This window comes from Calidris pugnax, unplaced genomic scaffold (assembly GCF_001431845.1).
Source record: "Calidris pugnax isolate Ruff unplaced genomic scaffold, ASM143184v1 scaffold1, whole genome shotgun sequence".
NCBI classification, from domain to species: Eukaryota; Metazoa; Chordata; class Aves; order Charadriiformes; family Scolopacidae; genus Calidris; species Calidris pugnax.
The window spans coordinates 1,448,170-1,465,938 of record NW_015090800.1 but is presented as its reverse complement, the minus strand read 5'-3'; the positions used below and the strand labels follow the sequence as shown (position 1 = coordinate 1,465,938).

Here is a 17,769-nt window from a genome sequence, read left to right as displayed (position 1 = left end):
CTTTAAGGTCCCTTCCAACCTAGAAGATTCTGTGATTCTGTGATTCTGAACTGGGAGGAGGTTTGTTTTGGCACATGAAAGAATTTATTGTAGCTAAGAGTAAAACCAGTCCAGCTGTGGCAGCACAATGCCCAGGAAAACGGCAGCAGACAGGAGTGGGAGCGTAGGGGGAACGCTCAGAAGGAAGCCTGGGAGGCTACCTTAAACATGTAGGCTCCTAGATCTGCCTACAAGCTGTGAAGGCAGATTTATGAAAATTGAAAGACACCTAGGTTTTGAACTTGAAATGCTGGAGTCCAATTCCATTCATCTGTATTAACCAACACAGACCATGGGGGGTGTCAAGACCAAAATGGATCTTACACAGAGCACTCTCTGGGCCAGCTTAGAACCACACAGCCAGGAGCTGCCACGCTGCCGGGCTTCCCCACCTATTCAAAAGGACACCAGAAGCAAAAGAAGTAGCCATTTCTGAAATTCAGAATAATACATTTCTTTTCCTGCTCCACGGACGTGCAGAAGGGAGCAGTGGTTCAGTGCTGGCTCAGAAGGAAGTCTGCTTTGCCTGCCCACTTCATTGCCATGACTTCAGGCATGCCCTGTTTTTCTAGATAAGCAGCTAAACTTTCAGTCCTCACTGCTAAACAGTTTTGCCTGTTACTTCTTGTGGATGGAATAACTCCTCAGGGGTGGCGGGGAGGAGAAACAAAGCCAACTTATCCTCAACCTCATGCCAATAAATGTAAAAAGTTACTAGAATTCAGGAAAGCGTGTGTGGGTGATGAATTCAGAACAAATTTTTACAGGAGGAAAAACTGCTGGAAGAAAAATAAACTCCTACGGTACTTTCCAAAACTACTTCCAGCTTTCCTTTTATAAAAGCACTGAAGCTGTCATGTACCGCTCTTGGTGATTAATGATTCTGGGATAGCTGATATGTGGGTGACGAATTAGTAATCAGCTTTAGGCTTACACAGACATCCAGCCTCTTTCCATTCCCTGTCTTACACCATCCGAGGACAAATTGCTTCCAAAGAACGTTTGTGAGACGTGATGGCTGAAATGCTTTGGGAGGAAAGGTGAGAGTCAGGCTTTCCCTAAACCACAGGGATGAAATCTCTTTGTAGGCCTGCAGGTGCAGGGCTGGAGGGAAGTTCCTACACAGGGTACATGTAGATGCTCCACTGCTGCTGCCTTTGCTGGGGTTTGTCTCTAACTTGAGGTGGGTATAAGAGGTGGGGATTTTTGTTCCTTCTTAGTTGGTTCCCATCATTCCTCTCACGAGCCCCTAAATTTTACACTTTCTGAATATGTTTATATAGATTTAAAAGGAAAATATATTACCTGCCAGCAAGGCAATGCCTGCCAATTAAATAAAAAGCCGCATTATCCTTTCAGAATATTATGAATGTATCCTGCATTCTATACTGTGGCCCATGGATCAGCCAACAGAGATTGGGAATAAGTTAATGTAGGTAAGCCAAGCCTGGTCAGTCATCCAGGGATGGAAAAAACCTCTTTGAGCTGAAAAACAGTTATTTAGAAAGTATTGGTGACTGCATAAAATCAGCAGTTTGGCCAATGAAAGGAAGTAGCACATGGAGTTCTCCCTAGACTGGCATGGATAAACAGAATAAAAAGCCATGGAAAGAAAACTCTTGTACTAACTCTAGCTTATAAAGCATTTGGATTTCATTTTATATTCATAGAAAATGCTTTTATTTTAAAAATGAATGGAAATTAGTTCTCTGACGGACTGAAAATTAGCTGAACACCTATAAATAAAGGGTTCTGCTACTCAGCAGTAGTTTAAATTGGGAAGAGATGAGGTCTGTTCTTGTGGCACAGGGATTACTCTTGGATTCCAACATATTTGTTATGAAAGGTGTTTGACAAATATGTTGTACAGAAAGTTGTGTTATTATTTCTTGTTAAACCCTTTAATCTGTCATAGTCACAGTACTGCCTCAGCTCTAAATTCGAGCTGCTAATTTTTAAATAAGTAATTCCCTGCATAGCTGATATGTGTTGAATAAGAAAATAAGAAAAGCAACAACAGTGAGCTCTGTTTAGTAATATGAGCAATCTGGGAGATGAAGGTGAACATAAATTAAATTTGCCACTCGTTGCAAATGAAGAAAACATTAAAAAATAATAGTGGAGACAGAGAGAGATCAAGAGAATAAAAGTAATTTCCAGAACCCTACAACCAGCTTTGACAAATGAAAAGTATTTCCTCGGGGAGGAATAGATCTATATCCCACAGTAATGGGAAGATAAAACAAGCCAATGGTGAGACATGAGGTTGCTATGAGAGATGCCAATGAGAAAGGCCAGATCCTGGTGTCATGGTGCAGAAAGAAAGTAGTTCATCTTTATAAGGCTTTGATAGTAAAATATTTCTCTCGGGATGTTTTTTTTTAAAAACTAGAATGCAAGTTCAAAGAACAGTTCTCAGCAGAGTTACTTGGGACTGATTGATTTTTCAGGACTGATTTATTGTTACTAAATCTTAACTTAGTTAAGAAGAGACTAACAAGGACACAATATTTAATGTAGGACATTGAGCAAAAGCGTAAGTAGAAGTAATGAGAGGTAATTAAGGAGCAGAAATTGCACGCGTCATATAATGCAATGCTTTCTTGCAGAGGGAGATGGCAAGCTGTAGAATAATCTAAAGAAAAGTAGACAGAGCTCTGTACAGTTTGAGACATTAAAAATAGTCTGGATCAGGCATATACAGACATTTTTAACTAACTAAGAAGTTGAGAAGAAAAAATAGCGTGGCGTGAAGGCACAGACAACAGTGTCACTATTTCTTTATGCATTTTTATATTCACTTACTATCTATGCCTAGGCAGGGAGAGAAGAGAATACGTATGTGACAAAAAGATAGAACAGCATTTGCTTGTGTTTCTTTTCTCAAAGGCTAATTTTCTTTCCTGCCCTCTAACAGGCAGCAATGGTGTTAATCCTGAGTGATTTCAAAAGCAAAGCGAAATGGGGATGTCGTCTTTAAGTATTTTTTCTCCCCTTTGCTTTATTCAAGACGGAAGAAATTCTGGGATCTGTGTTTCTTAGGGTCCACACTAGACCAGTCTTATCTCAGCCGGTGTCACAGACTCTGCAACTAAATAGTCATCTGAAAATGAAATGTTCAAGGCACAACATGGTTGAAAGCGATGGAATTTAACTTCTTTACAGGCTCGGTGGTAATTCTGGAAGAAAAGCTTCAGAGATCTGTTCATGAAATCTGCTCTCTGCGTTCTATGCCCTACAGCAACACGGCCTATCCATAGAATAGTACAATTTTAAAGTGTGACTGAAGCTTGATTTCTTTCATCTATGCAAAAAAAAAGCAAAGTTGAAATAACTTAAAGATAGCAATACAGCATGTGGTTCAGGAATCTAGAACATATTTGTCACCTTCTTCTCCTTTAGAAAAAAAAAAGTTTTCTATGTGATTCTTGCTCAGATCTTTTACTGGGAGTTGTACCTTTAATACATTCACACTTCTGGTTATACAGTTGCCTTCTTTCACGTTATGTTTGCAGCCTCAGGAATTTTTTTATACCCACGTGGTGCTGTGTGAAGCACCCAGTAATCTAATCCTGAGCACTGGTGAAGTGTTAGAGGGGTGCCAGAGCTCAAGACAATAAATTACTCTTTTTAGACAGGGCGTCAGAGCTACATCTATCTCGGTTCCTTTCTTCACCTTTCTGAAAATTGTTCAATCTTGGATCCAGAGCTCTATAGAAATAAAGGCTTGAAAGGGAAACCCTTATGACCTTCTGGGTGCCACAGGCCAGCTTTCATTTTATTTACTTTATTCTAAGCAGAGTTAGATGGGCTTTTCTCTCAAATGACTGAAGCAGATCAGAAGCATTTTACATAGCTCTTAGGAAAAGATCCAAATCTTTTGGGATCCAGCCTGTTTCCCAGAACCTCACAACAACAACAAAAAAAAGGTTTTGTTAATTATTTAACAAAAAATACTTGCTCCTTTTAAAAAAAATCCCAAACAGCAGAGTACTTTTCTAATTAGTCTCTGATGGAGAACAGTAGACAAATTCTACTGTGCTGCAGTGGTGCAGGGCTGTTCCAGCTCCCCCGATGCCACTAAAATTGCTGCTTTCGGTCGTACCCGAGTGTTAAGTGAAGGTGGAATTTGTCCCTTTGGAGTTTAAAGGCTGAGAAAAAGGTCATGCATGAATTCTAGCCAGACCAGCTGGTCTGTGGTGCATCCACACATCCTGAGGGAGCTGGTAGAGGTGCTCACCAAGCCACTTTCCATCATTTACCAGCAGTCTTGGCTAAGCAGGGAGGTCCCAGCTGACTGGTGTCTGGCAATGTGGTGCCCACCCACAAGAAGGGCCACAAGGATGATCTGGGGAACTCCAGGCCTGTCAGTCTGACCTCGGTGCTTGGGAAGGTCATGGAACAGACCATCCTGAGTGCCATTGTGCAGTGCATGAAGGACAACCAGGAGATCAGGCTGAGTCAGCACGGGTTCATGAAAGGCACGTCCTGCTTGACAAACCTGATCTCCTTCTAAGGTGATCCACTCCCTAGTGGATGAGGGAAAGGCTGTGGATGTTGTTTACCTGGACTTTAGGAAAGCCTTTGATACAGTTTCCCACAGGATTCTCCTGGAAAAACTGGCTGCTCATGGTTTGGACCAGTGTACCCTTTGCTGGGTAAAAAACTGGCTGGAGGGCTGGGCCCAGAGAGTGGTGGGGAATGGAGTTCCATCCAGCTGGCAGCTGGTCACGAGTGGTGTCCCCCGGGGCTCAGTATTGAGGCCTGTCCTGAGTGCCATTGTGCAGTGCATGAAGGACAACCAGGAGATCAGGCTGAGTCAGCACGGGTTCATGAAAGGCACGTCCTGCTTGACAAACCTGATCTCCTTCTAAGGTGATCCACTCCCTAGTGGATGAGGGAAAGGCTGTGGATGTTGTTTACCTGGACTTTAGGAAAGCCTTTGATACAGTTTCCCACAGGATTCTCCTGGAAAAACTGGCTGCTCATGGTTTGGACCAGTGTACCCTTTGCTGGGTAAAAAACTGGCTGGAGGGCTGGGCCCAGAGAGTGGTGGGGAATGGAGTTCCATCCAGCTGGCAGCTGGTCATGAGTGGTGTCCCCCGTACTGGTGTTCCCCTCAGTACTGAGGCCTACTCCTGGAAAAACTGGCTGCTCATGGTTTGGACCAGTGTACCCTTTGCTGGGTAAAAAACTGGCTGGAGGGCTGGGCCCAGAGAGTGGTGGGGAATGGAGTTCCATCCAGCTGGCAGCTGGTCATGAGTGGTGTCCCCCGTACTGGTGTTCCCCTCAGTACTGAGGCCTATTATTTTAAATACCACCATCCCTGGAGGTATTTAAAAGGCATGTAGATGTAGTGCTTAGGGACATGCACGGGTATTTAAAAGGCATGTAGATGTAGTGCTTAGGGACATGGTTTAGTGGTGGACTTAACGTAGTGTTGCCCTCTATGTTAGGGAATGGATAGAGTGTGAGGAGATGTCCCCAGAGCCCTCCCTGTTTAAGGGACGTTTAGATGCAGTACTGAGGGATATGGTGTAGGGGAGGACTTTGTAGAGTAGGGTTGATGGTTGGACTTGATGATCCCAAGGGTCTCTTCCAACCTCAATGATTTTATGATTCTATGATTCTATGGTTTAGTGGTGGACTTAACGTAGCGTTGCCCTCTATGTTAGGGAGTGGATAGAGTGTGAGGAGATGTCCCCAGAGCCCTCCCTGGGGTCGGATGAAGAGAGAGTTGGGTGCTTGTGGGTGAGGATTAAGGGGCAGGCCAATACGAGGGACACGGTTGTGGGTGTTTATTACAGGCCACCTGATCAGGATGGGGGAGTTGATGAAACCTTTTGTAATCAGCTCAAAGTAGCCTCGCAATGGCAGGCTTTGGTTCTCGTGGGGGACTTCAACCACCCTGGTCTCTGCTGGAAAGGCTACACGGCCAAGCATCTACAGTTCAGGAGGTTCCTCCAGCGTATTGATGTGATTCATCAAACCCTGTGATTCTGTGACTTGGCAGTGTTAGGTTAACGGTTGGACTCAAGGATCTTAAAGGTCTTTTCCAACCTAAATGATCCTATGATTCTGTGGTTCTACCTCACGTGGACACTGGGGCAGGTCAACACCTTGACATTTTGGCCCAGAACTGGTGTGCTCATTGCAGGGTGTTAGCTGTGAAGCTTCTCTTCTGTCTCGGTGACTGAGGATTAGTTTTTAATCATTTGACAGCCAGGAGCCCTTGGAGAGCGTTGGCTGGTTCACTGGCTAGAGGTTTTGTGACTCGGGACAGATCTTGACCCCATTTTTGCCAGCATTGTTTTCTCCATTAGCAATGCAGGGTACCATCTTTTATTAACAGCTAGAGTACACGAGTCCTCACTACTTTACTACAAACAAAGCCAAACCAGCAAACCTGCACTTTATTTTTTGGCCAAAAAGCCTTGTTTCACTTGGGGGAGAAAGGGCTGGAATAAACTACAGTGACAAAAGCACTGTTTTTTTGTGAATTAACAGCACCCACAGCTCATCCATTGGGTGCGCTGTGAAGCTACATGCAGAACGGGCAGGCTGATGAGGACGTTGAAGGTATTGGACTGCACAGAGGGAATAAGCTGTATTTGGAGATTAAAATCAATAACACGGATAGAGCACCTCTATATTTTTTGTCACAGTAAATGACAAAGCCATCTGGAGTCTTGCTCCACTGTCACCACTGGCATTACCAGATTTCTGAAAGGTAGAAAAATGCCTGCTCAGAAAATACTTTCCAGAACTTCCTTGAAACAAAATATATGTTTTTCTGAAGCAGCATACTTTGTATTTCCCTTAATTAAATTGAGATAAACTTAATTTCTTTTTTTCATTGCTCTGCCATTAACCTCTGTGCCAGTCACCTCTGTCACGGTGTGTCTTCTCTGTTTCTGCACGTACTCGGATGCACGCATGAGGTAGGAAAGAAGGTAGAAATAGGAAAGAAGTTGCTCACAAAGAAGAGAAGTTGCTTTCAAAGAAGCAGTTGAATGTTTTCAAATTTTTGGTGAAAAAAAGCAGTTGTTTAGGAAAAAGTACTTTATTTGTGCCATGGCTTTTGGCCAGTTGCTCTTCTGTTTTGTCTTGCCAATAGCAGGCGGTGCAGGGTGCGCCATAGTGATATAGTGGGTCGCCTTCTTTCGTAATTACTGTTTAATTACTGCAAATGTGATTTTATTTTGAATTTTCTTTGAAGTAATTTGAAAATATTTTGTGGCAGGAAAATGAAATGCTTAATAACAGCGTAGAAAAGAAGTGCTCAGTGCTTTGTGATGGGCAGAGCTGGAAGGAAAAACAAGGATGGGTCTTCAGTCCCACCTTGGGGTTTGTGAAGTATCAACGCAACCGCCCATCCACACAGCAATCCCGTTTGACCTGAATGTTTATAGATCTCATTAATCTTGTTTTGAATCATAGAATCATAGAATTTCCCAGGCCGGAAGGGACCTCCAAAGGCCATCTAGTCCGACCCCCCCACAGTCAGCAGGGACACCCCCAACTAGACCAGGTTGCCCAGGGCCTCGTCGAGCCTCACCTTGAATATCTCCAGGGATGGGGCCTCAACCACCTCCCTGGGCAACCCTTCTGCTTTGTAGCATCATTGTTTTAGTGCTGATAATTTTCTCAGCCCTTTAAATTTAGAATTAACCTGGAGGATGTTCTCTCTCTCAAAGGCAGAGGCTGTATTTACTAATTAAGCTGCAGTTTACAAAGACAGGGCTTAGCCTTCCTCTGCTGAGTTACGTGGGCACTCAGAGAAAGTGAAAGATGCTGTAGCAGCAGCGAGGACTTTTCCACATTTTTTACTAGTTTTAATTTAGTCAAAAGGCAGCTAGTAATTTATACAGGTTGCTGGGGTGCACAGCTGAATTCTGCTGTGGATTTCTATTTTTTGGCTCTTCCTTTATTGGATAATAATCAAATCTGCCTTGTATCTACACTTACGTAAACATTTTCCTTTGTAGCCTTTTTCTAATCATTTGCGATAGTGGTATGATTTTTGAAGGCGTAAGGATATCTCAATATTAAATATTAAGGGATATTTTGGAGTCCTTCACCATGTAGAAGATAAATTCTCAATGCCGTGCATTTAATAGAAAAACACAAATGAAGGTAAAGGATAGGAAAAAAAGAGTTAGACCTACTGGACAAGTGAATGATTTTTTTTATTATTATTTTTTGGGGGTTGGGGGAGTAGCTGAAATAGGAGCCTTCTAAAACCTAGATGATTATTATTATATTTTTTTTCCACTGAAGAAGGGGAAGAAAGCAACTGAGATTTGATGTCCAGGAAATTAATTTTGGGTGAAGAAAGGAAGTTATTTATAGAGGAGGAAAGGTGGCATTAGTTAATACACGTTACCTTTGATCATTTTTTATTTTTTTTTTGGTCAAGATGGTTGTAAATGAAAGATGGGAAAAAGAGACCAGCAGCTGGAAGTATCAAATGTTCCGGAGCCATCAATCTGTTTCACTCTGGGACAAAAAGTGGAAAAATATCTGATTGTCTAGCACTAAGAGAAACTGATGGCATAATCTAAATTTGAGTCAATAGTCACCTAAAAAGAAAATTTGATATTACTTAGGAAGAGGTGAGCTTTAAAAAGCTTTACAACAAATTATCCTTTATGTGTATTTTTTTAAAAGTCATAAAACTTTCCTTAAAATTCATATGAGGAAGGCCCAATATTCATATTGGCTGCTAAATTGCATAGTTTAATATATGGCTAATTTTGAAGTAGTTAGGTCTTTCGTAATGCTAACAAAGAATCCATCCATAAGGAGAGTTGTGGATGGTTAGTAATGATCAAGGGAGAAAAGTCATTAGAATAATGTAATTCTTGTGGAGAAATTAATTGAATTTCATCCATTATTTCCCAGCTGCAGCTAGTATATTTAAAATTGAATTACACAGGACATAGCCTATCTGCGTGGGTTTCTGTACGCAAATATCAATGCTTTTTTGGTTTTGGAAAATAAAATTGGAGTGAAAAATGGAACACAGCCATAACAGGTACAGGTCTGTATTAGTTTTACGGTATTGAATTACAGATGTGGAGAAAAGTAAATCCAAATCCAGAGTATTATTTCCTCTCCCTCGCTCCCCCTCGTTCTTAAATATTTTCATCACCTTCTGCCTGACTTTGGAAGAAAATAACATTTGAAAAATAAGTGGCTTTTTTAAATGTATACACAGGCAGTTGTAACTGAGTTTCTTAAAAACATCAGTCATTATCAGGGTCAAGCAGGCAGGTCATTCTCTGAGAAAATTGTTCAGTAGAGGCTTGTTTGTATTAGGAGAAAGTACAGGGAGTCAGCTTCTAAATTCAACTCATTTTTTTTTATTGGCAGATCAAAATCACGGGGGTGAGCTTTTTTGGTTGGCATTTCTGTTGGGAACTTGGTTTTTATACCTTTCCAGCCTTATGGATCTTTATTGCTTGTATTTATTTACAAGCATACACAGTCCAAGATTTAAGACAGTCATTTAAGTGGGGAGTAACTTCTTTTTTGGGTTAATGAAATCACTACAGAATTAAACATAAATAGAATTCAATCTAAAACTTTGATTATTTTTTTTCTGTTTGCTTGATCACAAGTACGTGCAAGCTGTAAAGGTTTTGGAGAGCAGTTAAAGTGCAAAATGGAATTCTCGAGGTACCCTTTGATTTTCCTTCAGGCCTGGACTATAGACAGAAGTCAGTGATTTTTGATCCATTAATAATAACAAAAGGGGGTTTTGCTGGATTCAGAATTCCTCGTAAGCCTGCTAGAAACCTTACTCTGTGCTACAGTGCACCCAACAGAACAGAGATTCTTTGGTGCAAGCAGGACTGGCATCTAGGGCAGATATTCTTCATGTTCACCTTGGTTTATAAATGTGCCCGTCCAGTCCCAGTTAGAAGTGAAAGGATAATCCAGAGGTTTTGGGCTTTTCTTCACTAAATGCGACACTGTAATATGACAGAAAACATCCTCTTTAGAAATAAAAAAAATAATAATAGTCTGATGTTTTCTCCAGTCTCCTCTATTCAAACAAATGCTCAACTCCGATGCGAAAGCCTGAGAAAGGACTAGTTGGCCCAAAAGCTTTGGATTTTTGCCTGCCATGCCAGTTGTCTTAATGTTTACTTAGAATTTCACCTACATTTAAAATTATATGTCTGCCATGTTAGTTCTGCTCTGGGTTTTACACTGTGATTCTCAAACTGCCAAGATCCCTCTTGGGCCCTGGTAGGTGAGGGCCTAGCAAAGTGCAGCTCCTCCCACGGCCCCTGCAGGCCTTGTCCCAAGAAATCCTTGGGTGAAGCAGGCTTTTCACAAGAAAAGATTTAACTGTTGTGCCAATCAAAAGAGAACCCAGCACAAACTCATCATACGAGCTACCCAGACTCTTTGAATGATGAGCGTGTAGTGGGACAGAGACCCTTGGTAGATGTTTTGTGTCCTGTCAGGAGTCAGAGGAGGGCAGTTGAGAAGTGAAGATGTCATCTGGCTTGAAGAGTGCTCGGCTGAAGCTTTTGGATGGCCTGATGGCCTAACAGTGGCACTGCAGGTGGGGAATTGGGACAGCTGTGGAATTTGGCGTGGCCCCTTTGCCTTTCCTCGGCCAGGGAAGGTGAAGTGGGAAACTGTTACCTGTAAAGCAGGAGGAACCCAACACCCAGAACTCAGGCACCTGGTTGGAATTCAGGTGGCTGCAGTTTAAATTACCTCTGCCAGCCTGGCTGCTGATTGCTACTGTTCATGAAAAGTGGCTTTGTTTTAGTTCTGAAAGATCCCAGAGCGACTGCTCTGCCTTGAGGTTTTTCTTCTCTGAATGGCTAAAATATTCCCTTTTTTGATTTTCTCTCTTGACCCTCTCCTCCCACTCTGCTCTTTCAGCGTGTATTTGGCCACATTCAGAGGGGTGCTGAGGAACTACTTTCCTGCCCGTGTTTCACTACTGCAAAGTGCCTGCCTTAGATTTTGGGAGGAGTGGGCTCACGGTGGCAGGTCAGCCAGCTGAGGGCTGGATAACTGCAAAGTGCCTGCCTTAGATTTTGGGAGGCTGACGAGATTTTGGGAGATTTTTGGCAGGTCAGCCAGCTGAGGGCTGGATACGGTGCCAGCATTGCTAGCAGGGCTCAAGGAGCCACTCAAAGGCGTAGTGACAATTTTATCTGACTTTTTTTTTCTTTTTTTATCCCCCGGCTTCATCTCATGCCCTTCAGGATCCCTGGGTCCCGTTGAACAGTCACCCTTGGCAATCAGCTTGGATTCTTTCCCTGGCAGGTGAACATCAGACTCAGCCTGTTTCGAATGCAAACAACCCTGCCCTGATCTGCGCCTTCCCTGTCCTCAGGTGTCCTTCACCCTGCCCTGTCTGGGGGGCTGGAAGGCCAGCAGAACTGGGTGGATGGTGGCCATCCTCCCCGTTACCTACTGTCTGGGCTCCTCAGTGCCCTTTGCAGCTGCTGGTGACCTCAAAGCTTCCAAAATTAGCTCTGAGACGGTCCCTGGTTACCCAATGATTTATAAAGCCTGACATTTTACAAGGCTCCCCCTGTCCTGTGTGTCCATGCTTGAGATAGCGATGATCATTGTGCTGGGGCTCAGCAGTCGAGCTGATAAGGTTTTCTTCAAGATCAACCCCCCCCTTTTTCTTTTTCTTTTAACCATGTTCCCTTTTTTTGTCCGAAACAACTAAAAGCTGTTGGCCTTGAAGTTCCAGCGATGCTTATCTACTCATTGAGCAGGGAAGAGTTGGTTACAGTTGGGATCCTGGATGCTTGGACTGGTATTTAAGGCTACATTTCTATTTCCTTCCTGATTTTTAAGAGACTATTCAGTTTACTGTTATTTGTAATCCTTGACTGAATTTTTAGTACAGTCCAAGATCAATAGAGGTGGGCTTTCAAATGGACAGTGTAAATTACAAATCCTGTGTTAACAATATGGCATTCTGTCCTAGAAAATACTTGTTAGTTTCACTGCCATTTGATGACGTTCTTATTTTGGCCATTGAATCCCATCTATCAAAATCCCATCTATATTTTAAATCAGATGTACTTTGAGGAGCTCAGCAACAGTAACATTAATCGTTCATATAGTGCTGACAATATGTAATGATTTGAGTCGTGCAGCCTTTGATGCTCTATAGTGTTAACGATAGCAATAACAAGCTTTGCAGTTGACCACATCATTTGCCTCGAAGGATCACTGCAGATAACAAAAAAAACAGAGATTTGTTGTGCAAGAACTGGTTGCTCGCACACACAAGCACTGTTTTTCTTTCCACTAGAGAAGTTATTTATTGCTAGGACACCAGCAGTTTCTCCTATCACAAGGATATGTTGCTGATCATGCCTGGAGAAAGCCCCATATTTCTAGACACATACTGTGACTAATCAAAATCTGAGAAAGTGCCTTATTCTGAGCCAGGTAAAATTACAACATAAATGCAGCTGTGTGTGTGTAAGGATGAACTCTGGGTTTATCAGTCCCAAACATGTTAAGATCTCATCTCTTTGCCTGCATTTTTGTTTGCATCCTGTCACTGGATTGCCTGTGAGCTGCCAGGTAAACTTGATGCCCAAAATGCTGATAATACTCAAGCTCCAACAGGGTAGGTTTAGATTAAACATTAGGAAAGAATTTTTCACCGAAAGAGTGGTTGGGCATTGGAACAGGCTGCCCAGGGAGGGGGTGGAGTCACCATCCCTGGATGTGTTTAAGGGCCGTTTAGATGCAGTGCTGAGGGACATGGTGTAGGGGAGGACTTTGTAGAGTAGGGTAGATGGTTGGACTCGATGATCCCAAGGGTCTCTTCCAACCTAGACAATTCTATGATTCTATGATTCTAATACAATTAAAGATACTGATATTTTGATATGCCCCTTTTGTTTTCTGGTTGTATACTGTGTTACCAACACAAGGGTTTCTGCTTAATTAGAAGCTCAGCACTAAGTGGCAAGACACCTGTTCCATAGGTTTCCATTATTATGTTTCTTGTGGGGTCTTTTAAAGCCTCTCCTACTACAAACGTGTTGCTTTCTGAGTAGCTGTACATGTTACATGCTTTAGGAATAATCTTGCAGCTGCTCAGAAGTTATCAAAAAACTCTCCACCCACCAGCATTAGCTTGTGCCTGAGCCTGGTTAATAGATTGGCTCCCGTCTCGAGCAGCCACCGTCAGATGGGATATCTGGAATATCGTTCAGTAATCTGAACTGGAAAATTAAAGAGAGTTTGCAGCTGCGTGATGGGAGAGATCGGAAGGACTGTGATATTATAAGAATCCTGTTCTGCCCGTATTGCTGCAGGAAATGCTCCTGGCTCTTCTGTGGTAATACACTTTATGAAACACCCGTAGAAACAATCCCTTCTCCCCAGCACCAGCGCTGCTACTTAGGGGTTAAAATCAATAGGAGCTTCCTGGCTAGAATCCAGTCTCCATGCATTGCTCTGGAAAATGGAAGCGCTAGACTTTGTATCAGATTAAGCTGAGTTAAAGTAGATTGAGGCTTAAGGGTTTTCCATCAGAACGTAAATATTAAAGCTGGGCAATTTTACCTTGTTCTTGTATTATTTCATTTCTATTTTCCTGATTCAATATTAAGCTGCATTCTAAGAATTCCCGTTGTTTACTGCAATAGCGCTCCAATTTAGCCAGGAGAGTACTGAGAATGTAACATGTTTCTCTGCCTGCTTAAAGTTCAGATTTCATTTGGTACTTTTTATTTGTTTTCTTTGCTAGAACATGGGCATTCATATTTATGACCGTTTTGTTTTTCAGTGCCTCCCAGATGGCTCTGCCCCAAGCGCACACGCTGAATTTTATCTTCTGCCCGATCCTTATGAGGTCAGCAGAAGGAAAACAAGAACAGCTCCAAAAAGCTCTGACCCTACTTACAATGAAATTGTGAGTACCCTTCACTTTCTTCCCCCGTTTCTGGCTTGTTTGATTTGCCTCGCCCACTCTTGAAATCAAATAACAATACGGCGTTTAGAGCTGTTGCAGTGAGTACAGCCCAAAAGAAGGAATGTGTCGTAAGCTGAACGTCCAGATGAGGACTGTCTTCTCCTTTGCATCTTTCTGAGAGGTGAAAGAGTCTCTTTGTGCCCCTCTCTTCAGGAAAGCAGCTGGATTATTTACACTGCTCTGTCTTACACCATAACCACAGTAGCCAAATGAGACCAAGCATCATTGCACCCAATCCCAGGCTGTTTTGAACGCAGATTTGTACAATATCATAAAAATGACTAATTGAAGGGATGCTGCTTGTTCACATTCACATTTGAAAATAGACAGCAAAAATGATAACATAATAATAAATAGCCCAGTACTTTTTATGTCAAAATGCTAGGAGTTCACAGCCATATATAATTATTTCACACACCACTGAAATGTTTGCGCCTCTGGGGTGAAAAGAGACATTTGTATGGAGAAACGTTTAGGACAGAATGGGAAGTGGCATATACTATATTCTTTTGTAAAGGCAGATGAGATTCAAACAGTAGGTGGAATTGGAAGTTGTAATTATTACATATAGCAAATCTCCTAAAGATCTCAAAGCAATTTACAAATGCACTTCTGAGCAGGCTTTAAAGTAGAAGGCATGGAAAATATTACCGCTCCACCCTGTTTCAGAGATAAGATATGATGAAGCTTAAGTTAGTCAGCTGAGACTAAGAGTCCTTATCTCCTGGTTTCCCAGACCTGGAGTTTTCATATTTTTCTTTTTCTTTTCCCACATCTCTTTGATTACAAAAGTTACCTGCTTAGGCTGATGACTTCCAGCACTTCTGAGAGTTGTCTCCTCAAGCAGTGTCGCTGCTGACGCCCCAGACAAATTTCCCTCCCTCTGGTTCTGCAGTGGAATAACGGGGAACTTGGCTTATTTTTTTCATGTTCTTTTCTTTTTTTTTTTCTTTTGCAATCAAAGAGGCAGTGGAATGGGTCTAATTAACTTGTCTAAAGAAATTCCTTTACATTTAAAGCAAAGAAATATAAGATGATTATATAGAAACATTCATTGTAAAGTATCCAAAATGGATCACAGAAGAAAAAAGCAGCCAGCAGCACTGAAAGACAATTATCTCTCTAATCATTATTAGAAGTTGAACGCAAGAAAGTCCAAAATCCTGTCTGTAGCCAGCCAGCAGTCACTGGGAGGAGCCTTCATGGTGATGAAGGAGCACCCCACTGCTGGAAAGAGAAATTCCATAGGAACTTTAATATCCTTTCCTCAAAACTTACAGCCCTCTTCACAGATGCTCAGTCTTTTTCACCAGGAAGGCTAATCACAGTGGGGACATATGGCTCCAGTGAACTTGGGCATTTCCAACCCGATGCTTGTGCTGTTACCAGCTCTGTTCCTCCATATGTGATATCATTCTCTGTGCCTTTTCTGTCCAAGGCCGGTAGACTGAGGCAGGAGCCGCCCCAGGGAAGAAAAACTACTAAAAATATAAGTCAGCTGTCTTTTAAGTTAGTTACTGTCCAAAACGCTGTGTACAGAAATGTACTAGCCTTTTTTATGAGTTCATAAGTTTTTATTAAAGCCAAATGGCTGGAAGGAAGCTGTATATTAATTTCTCTCTGTGTTCGAGACTGAGAAAATTCTGAAATGTGCTTCTCTTGGGTATTTTTGGGTTTAGTTTTGTACTTTTATTGCTTATGACTGCCTACAGCAAATTATCAGCCTCGCAAAAGTACATTTTATTTTTGATTTTTTTACTCGTGTGTGAGAGTAAAGATGTGAAAATCCGGGAGGGCTGACGACAGAATGAACTACGCCAAATGTTTTGGAGTTGCTTTTAACAAGCACTCCTTTTTTCTCATGTTCCTTCATTAGGATTTTGGAGTTTGTTGCATTCACACTGATCGAACATAGCATTAAAAAATTATGGCTGAGAAGAGGAGGAAAAAGAACACAGAAAAATGGAACATAGTGTAAAGAGAAAAAGAATAATGTACCTCCTTACAGGAGGTTAGGAAGAGTTATTCGGGAGGTTCCAGAGTAGTTTAGTGAAAACCAAGGAAGCAAAAAAATTGTAAATGAAACTGATTTGCTTAAGTTTAAATGAAATTAATTGCAGTTGCCCTGGGAGCGGAGGAGACTGTGGCAACCAGAATAGCCCCAGCAAAGCCTGATGGGGGCAGGAGGGGAGCTCCACTGCCCCTCCCTCCAGCCCCCTACATCAAAGCTAATTTGGCCAACGAAAAGTGAATCTAGGAACTGTGCCATGGCTACCCGAGGAGAAGCAACTGTCCCTCATTTGCTATTAAAATGTCATTAGACTCCCGTAGGTCAGCAGTGCTTTACCTTTTGGAGCCAGGAATATTTGAATTCCAGCCCTGCCTGTCCCCCCCGATTCGCCGTATGGTGGGGTGTAAGTCACCTCCATTTGTTCCAGCTGTATAACTGGGAGGCAGATATTCTCACTACACAATCATTTCAAGATATGGCTGTTCTGATTATGAAATTCTGGCAGGTGCCATTTGTTTTATCCACATCCTAATTCACCTCTCTCCAGAACTTTCTTCTGTCCCTACCTCCCAACGATAAATACCTTGCTCCAGCTGAACATTTTAGAAACAGTTTATTGGGATCATTTGAAAACCACCCACCCTGCACTGGGAGGTTTGTTTGCTTAAATCCTCTTTTTCTCCAAAGATTGATATTTGTGCGTTACCCCAGGTCACACCTGTTGTGATCTGCTCCTGAAGACTTCTGAGCTCTTACAGCTTACTTGGAGCCTTTTGGGTGAATTAAAGCAATAGCTGAAGATGATGTATTTAATATATTGGCAAAGAAACAAGGCACCTTTATACAGAAACATTAGTATCAATTCAGTAATCAAGTCATAGATGTATTCTAAACTGTATTATCAGTTACTACTGTACCTATCCTTGATTTTCTGATTCCCTTCATCATTTCACTTTGATTTTGGTGGGGATATGCAGCTGGGGGACAGAGAAGCTGGAGTTTTTAGTTCACGTACAATTTGGTGAAACAGGTGCAGTAAACATCAAAACCAAAACGCACCAGAATCTAGTTAAAAGAGTGGATGGGACTGGCTGGTTTCTTTCCCCTGCAGCCTGTGGCTGGGACCATCCATCCCCACAGCACTGATTATCCTCTTACAGCAGAGAGCTTGGTGTCCTCTCCGTTGGTGCTTGCTGCCACCGTAGCCTGATGTCCTGTCTGGTTGGCACAGTCCCACCGGGACTGGGACTCCTGTCTGGGAGGAGCAACAATTTGGACCTCCTGGGTCCAGTTGTGAGGTTCAGAACCACCTTTCGGTTCCAGCACAGAATCACAGAATCTTCTAGGTTGGAAGGGACCTTAAAGATCATCTTGTCCAACCGTCAACCTAACTGACAAAAATAGACACCCACACAACAAACAAGGAGCATCATCACTAAACCATACCTCCCAGCACTACATCAACCCGTCTTTTGAACACCTCCAGGGATGGTGCCTCAACCTCCCTGGGCAGCCCATTCCAATGCCTGAGAACCCTTTCAGGGAAAAAATTTTTCCTAATATCCAGCCTGAACCTCCCCTGGCGTAACTTGAGGCCATTTCCTCTTGTCCTGTCGCCTGTGACTTGGGAGAAGAGACCGACCCCCACCTCTCGACACCCTCCTTTCAGGGAGTTGGAGAGAGCAATAAGGTCTCCCCTCAGCCTCCTCTTCTCCAGGCTGAATAACCCCAG

General features: G+C 42.6%; 1 protein-coding gene across 1 annotated transcript in view; it reads left to right on the top strand.

The window, feature by feature from the left end:
- Positions 1-17,769, top strand: part of PIK3C2G (phosphatidylinositol-4-phosphate 3-kinase catalytic subunit type 2 gamma) — a 240,142-nt gene that overhangs the window by 219,408 nt on the left and 2,965 nt on the right. Inside the window, exon 33 of the mRNA XM_014937275.1 lies at positions 13,841-13,966. Coding sequence (XP_014792761.1) covers positions 13,841-13,966 — 126 coding nt within the window. The remainder of the gene's footprint in view (positions 1-13,840; positions 13,967-17,769) is intronic.